The 12,611-nt window shown below is 41.8% G+C and overlaps 1 protein-coding gene across 6 annotated transcripts in view; it reads right to left on the reverse strand.

Annotated features, from left to right (window-relative positions):
- The window catches only part of WFDC8 (WAP four-disulfide core domain 8), a 35,946-nt gene that overhangs the window by 18,612 nt on the left and 4,723 nt on the right, over window positions 1-12,611 (reverse strand). For all 6 annotated transcript variants that reach the window (XM_055089858.1, XM_028498279.2, XM_028498281.2 and 3 more), the window contains 2 exons: window positions 7,849-7,940; window positions 3,566-3,675 (listed from right to left, as the gene is read on the reverse strand). In XM_055089858.1, the coding sequence (XP_054945833.1) occupies window positions 3,566-3,675; window positions 7,849-7,940 (202 nt within the window). The remainder of the gene's footprint in view (window positions 1-3,565; window positions 3,676-7,848; window positions 7,941-12,611) is intronic.

The following is a 12,611-nucleotide window of genomic DNA, read 5'->3' on the forward strand; positions in this document are numbered from 1 at the left end:
TGCATACCACAAAAAAAAAAAAAAAAAAAAGACCCTTGCCTTAAATTCAGGAGCTCCTTTCTCCTCTTAAAATTAATTATTGTAATGCATAATTCCTCTGCCTCCTGTATCTTAGTTGATAAGGGAAATTAAATAGTGAGGAGTGGTGGAAATAGGAGTCAGGAGGCCTGATTTTGGTTCTTGATTCCTGTGAACTCAAGACCAATCTGAGTTCTAACGTATGACTTTGCAGTTATCTCTAAAGGGGAAGAAATGGTGGAGTGGAAGGAGCACTATAAATAAGACAGCTCTAGCTTAGGAGCCTGACTCCACCACAACAGCTAAATAATCTTGGGGAAAATCTCTTCCTTTGTCTGAGTTATAAATTTCCCGTCTGTGAAATGAGAATTATAATCTCTACCTTACAGGTCGATTATAAGAATTAAAATGGTGGAGTAGGAAGACCCTGAGCTCACCTCCTCCCACTGGCACACCAAAATGACAACTCTTTACAGAGCAACTATGGATGAGAAAGACCCGAAGACTAGCAGAAAAGATCCTCTACAACTACAACTAAGATATAAAGAAGGAACCACAATAAGATGGGTAGGAGGGGTGGAGATATATACTCAAGACATATACCCCCAGGTGGGCAACCCACAAACAGGAGGATAATTACAATTGCAGAGATTACCACCAAGGAGTGTGGGGTCTGGACCCCACATTGGGCTCCCCAGCACAGAAGTCCTGTACCAGGAAGAAAGAATGTTTGGCTTTGAAGGCCAGTGGGGCTAACTTTCAGGAGAGCCAGAGGGCTGTGAGACATAGAGATTCCACTGTTAAAGGGTTCATACAAAATCTCACATGCTCTGGGACCCAGGGCAGAAGCAGCAATTTGAAAGGAGCCTAGGTCAGAACCACCTGCTGATCTTGGAAAGCCTCCCAGAGAGGCAGGAGGCAACTGGAGCTCACCCTGGGCACATAGATACTGGGGGCAGCCATTTTTAGGAGCTTGTTCTACCACGAGGACACTGGTCCTGGAGAGCACTATTTTGGAATCCTCCCTCTAGTTTATTAGCACAAGGACCCAGCTCTGCCCACCAGCCCGTTGGCACCAGCACTGGGACCCCATAGGCCAAGTGGCTAGCCAGGCAAGCATACAGCCTCATCCACCAGTGGGCCAGATGCCTTAAGACCCCCAGAGCCCTCAGCCAACTCAGGACCTGGCCCTGTCCACCAGATGGCCCTGGACCCAGCCCCCCTACAGTAGTGAATTAGCACTAGCCCTGGGACCCCAAGCACCCTGCAGCCAGAGACCCTGGGAACCAGCTCCACCCACCAATGAGCCAGCACTAACCCCAGAAACCCCCGGCCTCAACCATGATGTACGTAAGTCATATAATTATGCTTATCCAGTGTTGTATGTCAATTATGTCTCAATAAAACTAGAAGGAAAATAAAAGAAGTAAGATGATACCCATAATGCACTTGTCACAGTGCCCAGTACCTGGTAAGAGCTTGGCAGATATGGGTTTACTGTCTTCGTTTTTAGGGCTGGACATGGCTTCCCAATTTCAGTGTTGGTAGCAGGCAGAATTCTAAAGTTGTACCCCCAAGATTCCCATTCTCTGGTTATGGAATAAAACACTAATTTCGATACTGCTGTGAAGGGATTTTGTGATAAAGTTAAAGCCCTAAGTCTGTTGACCTTAAAACACAGAGATTATCTGAGAGGTCCCGATCCAGTCTGTTGAGTCCTTTAAAAAGAAGATTTTTTTCTGATTGGTAGAGAAGAAGAGGTCAGAGAGATTCAAAGTATAAGAGGAATCCAACCTGCTATTCATAGCTTTGAAGATGGAGGAGGCTAATTGCCCAGGAATGAGGGTGGCCTCTAAAAGTTGACAGCCAGTAAGGAAACCTCAGTCCTACAGCTGCCAGGAGTGATTCTGCTAACAACCAGTGAGCTGGGAGGAGAACCCTGAGTCCCATATGAGAATGGCAGCTTTGATGGACACCTTAATTTCAGCCTAGTGAGAACCTGAGCAGAGAACCTCAACACATCTTGCCAGACTTCTGACCTACAGGTAATTTGTTACGCAGCAACAGACAGCTCATACAATGCTTAATGTGGCTCCCTGTCTCTAAACTTAGCATCTTTCTGGTGGAATCTGACCAGAGAGACATAATTCTTTTGGATACTACTGAACCTTGGAATTACAGAAGTTTAGACTTAAAAAGACCATATTTATCATTGGTATCAACTTCCTAATCGCATAGGTTAACAACAACAAAAAAAGAGGTCAAATAGGATAATATAGTGAATTGGGGGCAGGTCTGGGACTTGCAATCCATGGTTCACTCCAGAAGCTCCACTTCTTTGGTGAGGACTGGCCACTAAGAATTTTAGTGCTTTCCAACTATATTTTACTACCCTTAATGCCCACTCCAAAGATGGCCTGAAGCTAAGAAGAGTAGATGGTGTCAGCACTCTCCTGTCATTCCTCGACTCATACTTTCCGGGAGATCACATCCATTCCCACGATTCCAACTATGATTCCCATAGCTCCCTCCAGACCTATCCTCTCTTCCAAGCTAAAGACACTTATATCCAACCGCCTGGTGAAAACACCATTTGGACATCTAATAAACACCTCTGTTCCAACATGTTTAAAATGGAACTAATCACATACGTGGAATCTAAAATATGGCACAAATGAACCTATCTACAAAACAGAAACAGACTCATAGACACAGAGAACAGACTTGTGGTTGCCAAGGGGGTGAAGGGGAGGGAAAGGGATGGACTGGGAGTTTGGGGTTGGTAGATGCAAACTATTACATTTAGAATGGATAGACAACAAGGTCCTACAGTATAGCACAGGGAACTATATTCAATTTCCTGTGATAAACCATAATGGGAAAGAATATTAAAAAAGAATGTATATCTGTGTATAACTGAGTCACTTTGCTGTACAGCAGAGACTGGCACAACATTGTAAATCGACTATACTTCAATTAAAAAGATAATAATAAAATAAAACGGAGCCAGCATCTCCCCATGCCCAAGCAGCACCTTCTCTCTGTTCCCATCTTGATATTTGGCATCCACAGTTCTAATCTGTTATCAGAACCCTGAGATTCAATTCCCCTGGCTTGCCATCACCCCAGCATCCTATCAGTCATGGACTTGGGTCAATTCTACCTCTTAAATCTCTCTCCAAATCCCATCTCCTCTCCCTCTTTGCTACCACTTCTTCAGGTCAGCTCCTGACCTCCTCCCATCTCTCCCCTCAACTACTGTACCAGCCTCCTCCCTGGTCCTCTGTCCTCAGTCTCCTGCCTAGTGACTGATGAATTTTCAAAAATTAAACCTGGACAAGACACATATCAGGAAAAGTTCGGGGAATAATTTGGTGGGGTGGGGAGCAGGTGAGGGAAGACTAGAAGGGCTCAGAGTGGGTGAGTAGGGCTAGTTCTCTGAAACCACGTAGAAGTGGCCTCATCTGACACGAGTCCTTGCTTCATGTCTAATCCTCAGTCCCCAAGAACACCTCCTAAAGAACAGCTGAAGCTTTTCTGAACCCACGTTTGACTCTGCGGCCTGGTGATGCAGACGTCTGCTCCGAAGAGAGGGAGAGAAGCAGCAGGAGAGCGACATTCCTCCGGGAGAAGGTGGAGCTCTGGAGAGGAAGGTGCCTGTGCAGGCGGGTGAGAGAGGGCAGGGATTAGGCACAGCCAGAGAGAGACACAAGCATCTGCAGAGGAAGCTTAGAGATGATCCACCAATTTCCTCAGTTCACAGATGAGAAAACCAAGATGCATCATGTGAGGTCACGTGGCAAGTAGGGCAGGATCTTCCGTCCCAGGACCCTCCCAGTAGCCCCACACTCTGCCGGGGTGCCGTACGTTATCTACCCAGACGCTTGCCCATCATCTTGCTCCTGGGTGAGAGGCCACACATGAAGGATCACAGGGATTTGTCTGGAAGAGTTGCAGGGCTGATTTGCCCACAATCACTCCTGGGGGAACCCCAGGCACTAAGTGAGAATTTTTCTTTGCTCCACTGAACAAGAAACTGATGGTATGGGATTTTCAGGAGGGCCTGGAAATATCCCATTAGGTTTTAGTGCCCCAAGTGCCAAAAAGATCCCAGATGACCTTGGGTTAACAAAGGGCTGCCTCATATTCCTTCTGGTGTTATCCAAGCCTGGGAGCTTATGATACTTTCAGACAACCACATAAACAGACATCTTCCCCCACTCACTCAAGCCTCCATTTTCTATATGCTTCTTCCTGGCCTTTACGTATATATTTTTAGTAATGTGAAGAACTGATAATGTCTTACTGCATTACCTCTCTTGGAGTAAATGCATTTAAAAAAAAGCAAGAGAGGGAGGAAGGAAGAAAGGGAGGAAGACAAAGGAAGGGGGGTGAGAAGAGAGAAAGAGAGTCTTTATGCCACATTATGCATCTGTATTATTGGGAGAACTTCAGACACGGAGAAAGAGGTAATCTTTTCCAGATCTCCAGAACCCACACTATATGGCTGCCTAAAAGTAAAGACCTGTGGTAATTTATCACCTCCTTTTTTTTTTTTTTTTTTTTCAGAATTCTAACCCTGTATCCTCCCCAAATTTACAATACTGCCTGGACTGTTCAGTAATGGGAATTATGGCCCCAAACACAGGGATCTTGATTTTGGTCACTAGTAGCTATAGCTATGTCTTAGATCTTCAGTTTCCTCATCTAGAAAATGGAAATAATACAATCTACCTAGAAGCTTTGTCTCATTGTGTTAGATGAGATGGCATGAAGATTATTTAGGAAGTGGTACGGAATGGTCAAAAATTTCATGTTTGGGGCAAAAAAAAAAAAAATTCATGTTTGGAGTTGGACCTGAGTTCACTTCCAGGATCTCTCACATACCAGCTATGTGGTCCCATTGGCTCAGTCACCTAACCTCACTGAGCCTCAGTTTTTCTTAAAGGAAATAATAATAAACCCACTTCATAGACCTGAGAATTAATTGAACGATTGTGTAAAGCATGATGACTGGCATATAATTAGCGCATAATATATTTTAGTCAGTAAACAACACAGTGAATGCAAAAAATGGTACCTATTACCTTTTTAGCTTTTGAGTCTGCTAGTCAAAGACTGTATATCATTACTTCAGTTCCCCCAAAAGATTAGGCAAAAAGCCCTATGATGCCTTAAATTCTTATGATCAAGTCACCCTTTTGGTTTGAAATTTTACCACTTAACCTAGTAACACCTATTAACCACTCTTGAAAGTTAGTTGATCAGATTAGCCTGTAGTCAGTTAGTAGGAAGCAGAGCTCCTGGGATGGGGTAAAGGGAGGGATGTAGATTAATAAGATTTCCAAATATAATACAAGATGTCCAGTTATAATTTTTAGTATATATATCCCATGCAATGGTAAGGACTGTGGTTATACTAAAAATTATTCATTTTTTATCTAACATTCAAATTTAGGGGGCTTCCCTGGTGGCGCAGTGGTTGAGAGTCTGCCTGCTGATGCAGGGGACACGGGTTCAAGACCTGGTCCGGGAGGATCCCACATGCCACGGAGTAGCTGTGCCCGTGCGCCACAACTGCTGAGCCCACGTGCCACAACTACTGAAGCCCCCACGCTTGGGGCCCATGCTCCTCAGCAGGAGGAGCCATTGCAGTGAGAAGCCCATGCACCACAGCGAGGAGAAGCCCCCCTCGCAGCAACTAGAGAAGGCCCACGCACAGCAAGGAAGACCCAACGCAGCCAAAAATAAATAAATTAAATAAACCGATTAAATTGGTCATTATGTATTTGTATTTGTTAAATCAGGCAACTTTAAAACAGAATAAATCCATTTCCATTGGAGGGGGATTTGCTTGGGCAAGAGAATTAGAATTCAGAAGTGTGATGTTTGCCACAGGCATGTGTATGGGAACATTTATCCCAACTGAAAAATGAATTCAGTCTTTTTATGGGAGAAAGTCATCTGATTTGGCTGATTGAGGACTGATTTTCGAATTAGATGATTTGGTTAACATTTTTCCATAAATATAATGAGTTAAATCTGTAGCATCAAAGATTTTTTAAACTATATTTAGAGAATGCAATAAGATCAATGCATTTTACGAAATCTATGTTATCAAAGTCTACCAAGTTAATAGTATTCAAACTTTCCAACATTTACAGAATATATAAGATTGCATATGGTGTCTAAGTAAAAGAGTAATGGGTGTAAGCAATAACATTCTTGATCATTTGGTAAATGCTGGTAAAGCCTTTCTGGTAAACTTTCCAGAAATTAAGAAAATCACTTGTGGTTTGTGATCAGTATTCTAATTATCAAGAAACAAATTATTTTCAAGTGTAAGGTTTCAAATTCTATGCCTTAATAAAAATTGAAAGAGGGGTTAATCAAACTGTTTCTTAATATTTAATTAGATCATTAAATAATTTTTGATTATGCAGTATTATGTGATTTTGGGCTACTTGCTAGAGGTTCAAAGCACCAAGTGACATACCTATAACAAAACTCCTTTTGTTTCCGTGTACTCACGTTTCATTAAGGGATGCATTACCTAAGGAATTTTGTTTATCAATAAATTTTATTTATCTGTAGTTTCAATGTATTTATTTATATATTTATTATTATGATGATATTTAAATAACAAATGGAATGAAAAATCAATCCAGAAGAAAACATTTTATTCCTAAGGTCTTATGGTCACAGTGAATGAAAAAATTAAATTTTAATTTATACTCATGTTCTTATTGCATAGCAGTATGCAAAGGCCATGAATAAAAGGCTTTTGAGCATAAGATTATATTTCATCAGGTTAAAAGCCTGTGGGGTAAGAGGAATGGAAATAGGAGTTCAAGGAGAAGAAAAAGTGTTTTAAATTTTCCAACTGTTCAAGTGCTTCTCACATATTTTTTAAATGAATGATGGTGGGTATCAAATTAGTATGGTATTTTGGTTCATTTGTTAAAGTTCTGCAGCAGATTTTTAAAAATATTAATATTTACAACATGTTTGCATAATGCCTTTGAGATTCATTCGTGTTGTGGTGGGTTTGTTTGTACCATTTTATTGCTGAGTCCTAGTCCATTATATGGATGTCCCACAGGTTGTTTAACCATTCACTCACTGGTTAATGGACATTTGGGTTTTTTCCAGTGTGGGTAATTATGAATAAACCCCCTACAAACATTTGCTTACAGGTTTTTGCATGCACATAAGCTATCGTTTCTCTTGGGTAAATACCAGTGAGTGGGATTGCTGGGTTATATGACAAGTATATGTTTATAAGAAACTGCTAAGCTGTTTTCCAAAGTGGCTGTACCATTTTGCATTTCCACTAGTAGTGGATGAGAGCTCCACTTGTTCCACATACTTGCTAGCACTTAGTATTGTAAAATTTTTTTTTATTGAAGTATAGTTGATTTACAATGTCACGTTAGTTTCAGGTGTACAGCACAGTGATTCAGTTATACATATATATATATGTTATATATATATCGGTTAAGACAAAATATTGAGTATACTTCCCTGTTCTATATAGTAGGTCCTTGTTGGTTATCTATTTTATATATCGTAGTGTATATATGTTAATGTAAATATTTTTATTTTAATCATTCTAAAGATGCATAGTGGTAAATCTGCAAGACATTTTAAGAGATTAAAGTAATTAGCTTAAATTTCTGGGACACTAAGAATCTAAGTCACCCAGAATGATGGCAGGGAGATTTCTGCTATTTCCCAGCTTTCCTTAGGACAGTTTCAAACCCAGTGCAATCCTAGTTTCCTGAGCCTGGTTGGTCAGGAGTTTCCCCAGAGCCCCATCATTGAACCTACCTCTTTGCCCAGCTTCGCGTCGTGGCAGAGATTGCTCTTGGCAGTAAACTGAGGAGCATTTTGCAATCGAAAGGTCTACAGATGGCCAGCAGCTGGGGGAACATGTGCATTTCCAGGTTACAATCTTTGGAACAACAGGTAAAAGCCCCACTAAGACTCCGCTACGTCCCACTATGCTATTGCTTCCCTACTGGGAGCAAACCCAGCCCTGTTTCCACGGCTGAGAGCTCCTTGTTCATATATTCCTCATCCCAATGGCGTGGTGTGTCTCCTGCATGGCTACTCAACCAGGAACGTTCCTTGAGCCTCGGTCCCTGAGCAGAAGACTGTGGGGAAGACAATTAGCTCTGTGGGTCTTTTTAATACACCTTGCCCTAAGTTCAGGCAGAGTAAATAGATGTCTCTTCCAAAGACCTAACCTTCGAAATAACTCCTACTCGGTGATCTACATTCTGATACTGAGGAAGGGCAGTCTCTAAGGGTGGGGCGCAGAGCACTGTATATGTCCATAGTGTGGTTTAAATATCTTAAATCTTTCTAATTCTTTTGTCTCTTTAACCTATCAATAATTGAAAAAGGTGTGCTGAGGGCTCTCAATACAGCCATAGATTTCTCAATTTATGCCTGTAATTTCATCAATGTTTGCTTAATATATCCCGATTCTATTGATTTAGGTAAATACAAATGCATTCCTGGTGAACTGAATCTTTTATCATTATATGGTGACCTCCTCTCCATCCCTAAAATAAATATTCATCTTAGAGTTTTCTATTGCCTGATATTAATCGAACTATATCATTTTTTTTGTTTGCAATTACCTAGACTTTTTTCTATCTTTTTGCTTTCAACCTTTCCAGGCACTTATGTGTCTTTTTTAAAATTGAGGTATAGTTGATTTACAATATTATATTAGTTTCACATGTACAACACAGTGATTCAAATTTTTATAGATTATGCTCCATTTCTAGTTATTGGCTATATTCCCTGTGCTGCACAATATATTCTTGTAGCTTATTTATTTTATACATAGTAGTTTGTATCTCTTAGTCCCCTACCCTTATCTTGCCCTTGCCCCTCCCCACTTCCCTCACCCCATTAGTTACCACTAGTTTGTTGTTTATATCTGTGAATCCTTTTTTTTGGCCGCACCACACAGCTTACGGAATCTTAGTTCCTGACCAGGGATTGGGCCTGGGCCCATGACAGTGAAAGTGCCAAGTCCTAACCACTGGATCACTAGGGAATTCCCCAAGTAAGTCTTTTTTCTTTTTTGTTATATTCACTAGTTTTATTTTTTTTTTTAGATTCCACATATAAGTGATAGCATACAGTATTTGTCTTTCTCTGTCTGACTTATTTCATTGAGTATAATATTCTCTAGGTCCATCCACGTTGCTGCAAATGGCAGAATTTCATTCATTTTTAATGGCTGAGTAATATTCCATTGTGTATATATACCACATATTCTTTATCCATTCATCTGTTAATGGACATATGGGTTGTTTCCATATCTTGGCAATTGTAAGTAATACTGCAATGAACTTTGAAGTGCATGTATCTTTTCAAATTAGTGTTTTCATTTTTTCCAGATATATACCCAGAAGTGGAATTGCTGGATCATATGGTAATTCTATTTTTAGTTTTTTTGAGAAACCTCCATACCATTTTCCACAGTGGCTGCACCAACTTACATTCCCACCAACAGTGCACAGGTTTCCCTTTTCTCCACATCCTCACCAGCATTTGTGATTTGTAGACTTTCTGATGATAGTCATTCTGACAGCTGTGAGCTGATACCTCATTGTTGTTTTGATCTGCACTTGTCTAACAATTAGCGACACTGAGCGTCTTTTTGTGTGCATGTTGGCCATCTGAATGTCTTCTCTGGAAAAATGTCTATTCAGGCCTTCTACCTAATTTTTGATTGGGTTGTTTGTTTGTTTGTTTGATACTGAGTTGTATGAGCTGTTTGTTTATTTTTGATATTAACCTCTTGTTGGCCATATCATTTGCAAATATTTTCTCCCAGTCCATAGGTTGTCTTTTTGTTTTGTCTCTAGTTTCCCTTGCTCTGCAAAAGCTTTTATGTTTAATTAGGTCCCATTTGTTTATTTTTGTTTCTATTTCTTTTGCCATAGGACACAGATCCAAAAAAACATTGTTATGAGTTATGTCAAAGAGTGTTCTGCCAATGTTCTCTTCTAGGAGTTTTATGGTTTCAGGTCTTGCATTTAGGTCTTTATTTTGAGTTTAGTTTTGTGTGTGGTGTGAGCAAATGTTGTCATTGTTTTATGTGTGCTCTGCTGTTTCTCTTGACTTTTTTCCCCATTTTTCTTGTTTTCTTAAACTGTGTGCAGTTTTTTTTTTTGTTTGTGAGATCTTATATTTAATGGAACCTTAACTTTAACGGTTTATAATTATGTGATCGAGAAGATCATTTTGGATTGGAAATTTGGATGACTTCTTAGCTTCATGAGCTTAGCTGTCCAAATCTCTCCTCAGGTTTCCAAAGTTCTCAGCCAACATTTCTTTAAATAAGTTTTCTAGCCCTTTCTCCCTCTCTTTTCCTTCTGGGATTCCAACAATGCATACATGTTTTCTTTTAATTGTGTCCCATAAATCCTATAAATGTTCTTCATTCTTTTTCATTCTTTTTTCTTTTTGTTCCTCTGATTGGATAATTTCAGTTGATCTGTGTTCTAACTAACTTCCACTTGGCCATCTCTGCTTTTGAAGCTCTCGGTTCATTTCTCCAGTTCTGTCATTGTATTCTTCAGCTCCAAAATTTCTGTTGGGTCCTTTTTTTTTTTCTTTTCTCTTTGTTGAACTTCTCCTTTTATTCTTATATTGCTTTCCTGATTTTGTTAAATTTTTAATCCATGTTCTCTTGTAGCTCTCCAAGCATCTTTAGAACAAAATTTTTCATTCTCTGTTGGGCAATTCCTGGATTTCCATTTCTTTGGGGCCATTTACAGGAGTTACACTCTTCCTTTGGTGGAGCCATAGTTTCCTGATTCTTCATGTTCTCTGTAGCCTTGCTTAGGTATCTGAGCATTTGAAGAAGCAGTCAATAATTCCAGACTTTATTGACTGACTTCAGTAAAGGAAGACTTTCACCCACAAGTAGGGTCATGATTGAGGGTGCTGTGACCCTAGGTCTAGTGGTGCAGGGTGCCATTTGCAAGGGCATGTAATGCCACCAGGTCCAGAGAGGGCATGATATTTCTTTGGTTCAAGCTGATAGGGTTCACAACATCAACAGCTGTGTGGTCCTTGGCAAGCACAGCAGGGGTCTGCAGTGGCTGCAAAGGCTATTGGAGTCCTCAGCAGCACCTCCAGGTCCAGCAGATAGGACCAGGGCAAGCAGTGGTGATGGTCAGAGCCAGTGATGTGCATACACTTGGCTTCAGGGGCCAGGTGCAGGTGCTCGTGTAGAGGCAGTGACTGGTGGCAGCCACACACACAGTGGTGGGAGCCAGAGCAAGCAGCAAGGACTGGGATCAACTATGGGCTCACTGGCAGCTACAGGGATCCTAGCTGTTTGCATGCACTACCACAGCTGCTGGGTATTACCAGGGGCACATGGCAGTGGAAGCCTGTAATAACGGTTGGGCTGGGGGGTGTGCGGTTGCACAGCTGGAGGGGCGGGTGCAGTGGTGCAGGGCAGCGACTGAAGATAGAGCTTGATCTAGGAAGACTTTCACCCACAGGTAGGGTCATGATTGAGGGCGCTGTGACCCGAGCAGCTGCAGGGGGCCCTGGCTGTCAGTGTGTCCCCCACGGCTTCGCTGCGGCCCCTGGGTCGTGCACACTGCAGTGGAGGCCTTTGATGGGCACCAGACCAGCAGCGTGCAAGTGCACAGCTGAAGGGGCCGGCCCGGAGCATGCACACCGCACTGAAGGTCAGCCACGGGGGTCGAGGTTGGCATCTTGCAGTCGTGAAGCTACAGAGGTCCGGGCTGGATACCAGTGCAGTTTCTGGCCCCCACGGGGGACAAAGGGGATAAGGAGTGGGGAGGGACTCAAGTGTCTGGTGTCAGTGTATGCAATACCTGTGTGGCAAAAGCTAGTGAAACCTGCAGGGGTCTGTGGCAGATATGCTGGCCTTTGGTTTCTTTGTGGGTGAAGTCTGCTAGGTTTGTCTGCAGAGCAGGTCACCGTCCACCAAGATCACACCTACTGTGTGGCTGCTACTGGCAGCCCCTGCTTTCTTCTTTGTTTCTAGCTGTCTCTCTGTGTCTCAGCTTTGCCAGTCTGGGTGGGGTGAAACCAAAGCTGGACTTTTACGAGGTGTCCCAAAAGGCTAGGGAAGTTGGTCACTCACCCTGCCCTTTCTTTTCTGGGGAGGGGAACTCTTTCTAGCTGGGAGATTTCCTCTCAGTACTGGGTACTGAGTAATACCGGCTTGGGGGATGGGATGAGGTAGGCCGTCCTCTTTTCTCCTTTTTTTAAAAATTTGTTTTCTTTTTTTCTCTTTTTATTGAAGTATAGTTGATTTACAATGTTGTGTTAGTTTCTAGTGTACAGCAAAGTGATTCAGTTATATTTATATTTATATGTAAGATATCACTTATATGTGGAATCTAAAATATGCTACAAAATGAACTTATTTACAAAACAGAAACAGACTCACAGATATAGAAAACAAACTTATGGTTCCCTTCTCTTCTCAGGCAGTCCTTCTCAGGTTCTCTGCATTGCTCAGTTTTCTTAAGTGGACTCCAGATCTCTCCCAGAGCTGTTTTTGTTCAGGGATAGCTGTC

This window comes from Physeter macrocephalus, chromosome 14, assembly GCF_002837175.3.
Source record: "Physeter macrocephalus isolate SW-GA chromosome 14, ASM283717v5, whole genome shotgun sequence".
Classification (NCBI taxonomy): domain Eukaryota; kingdom Metazoa; phylum Chordata; class Mammalia; order Artiodactyla; family Physeteridae; genus Physeter; species Physeter macrocephalus.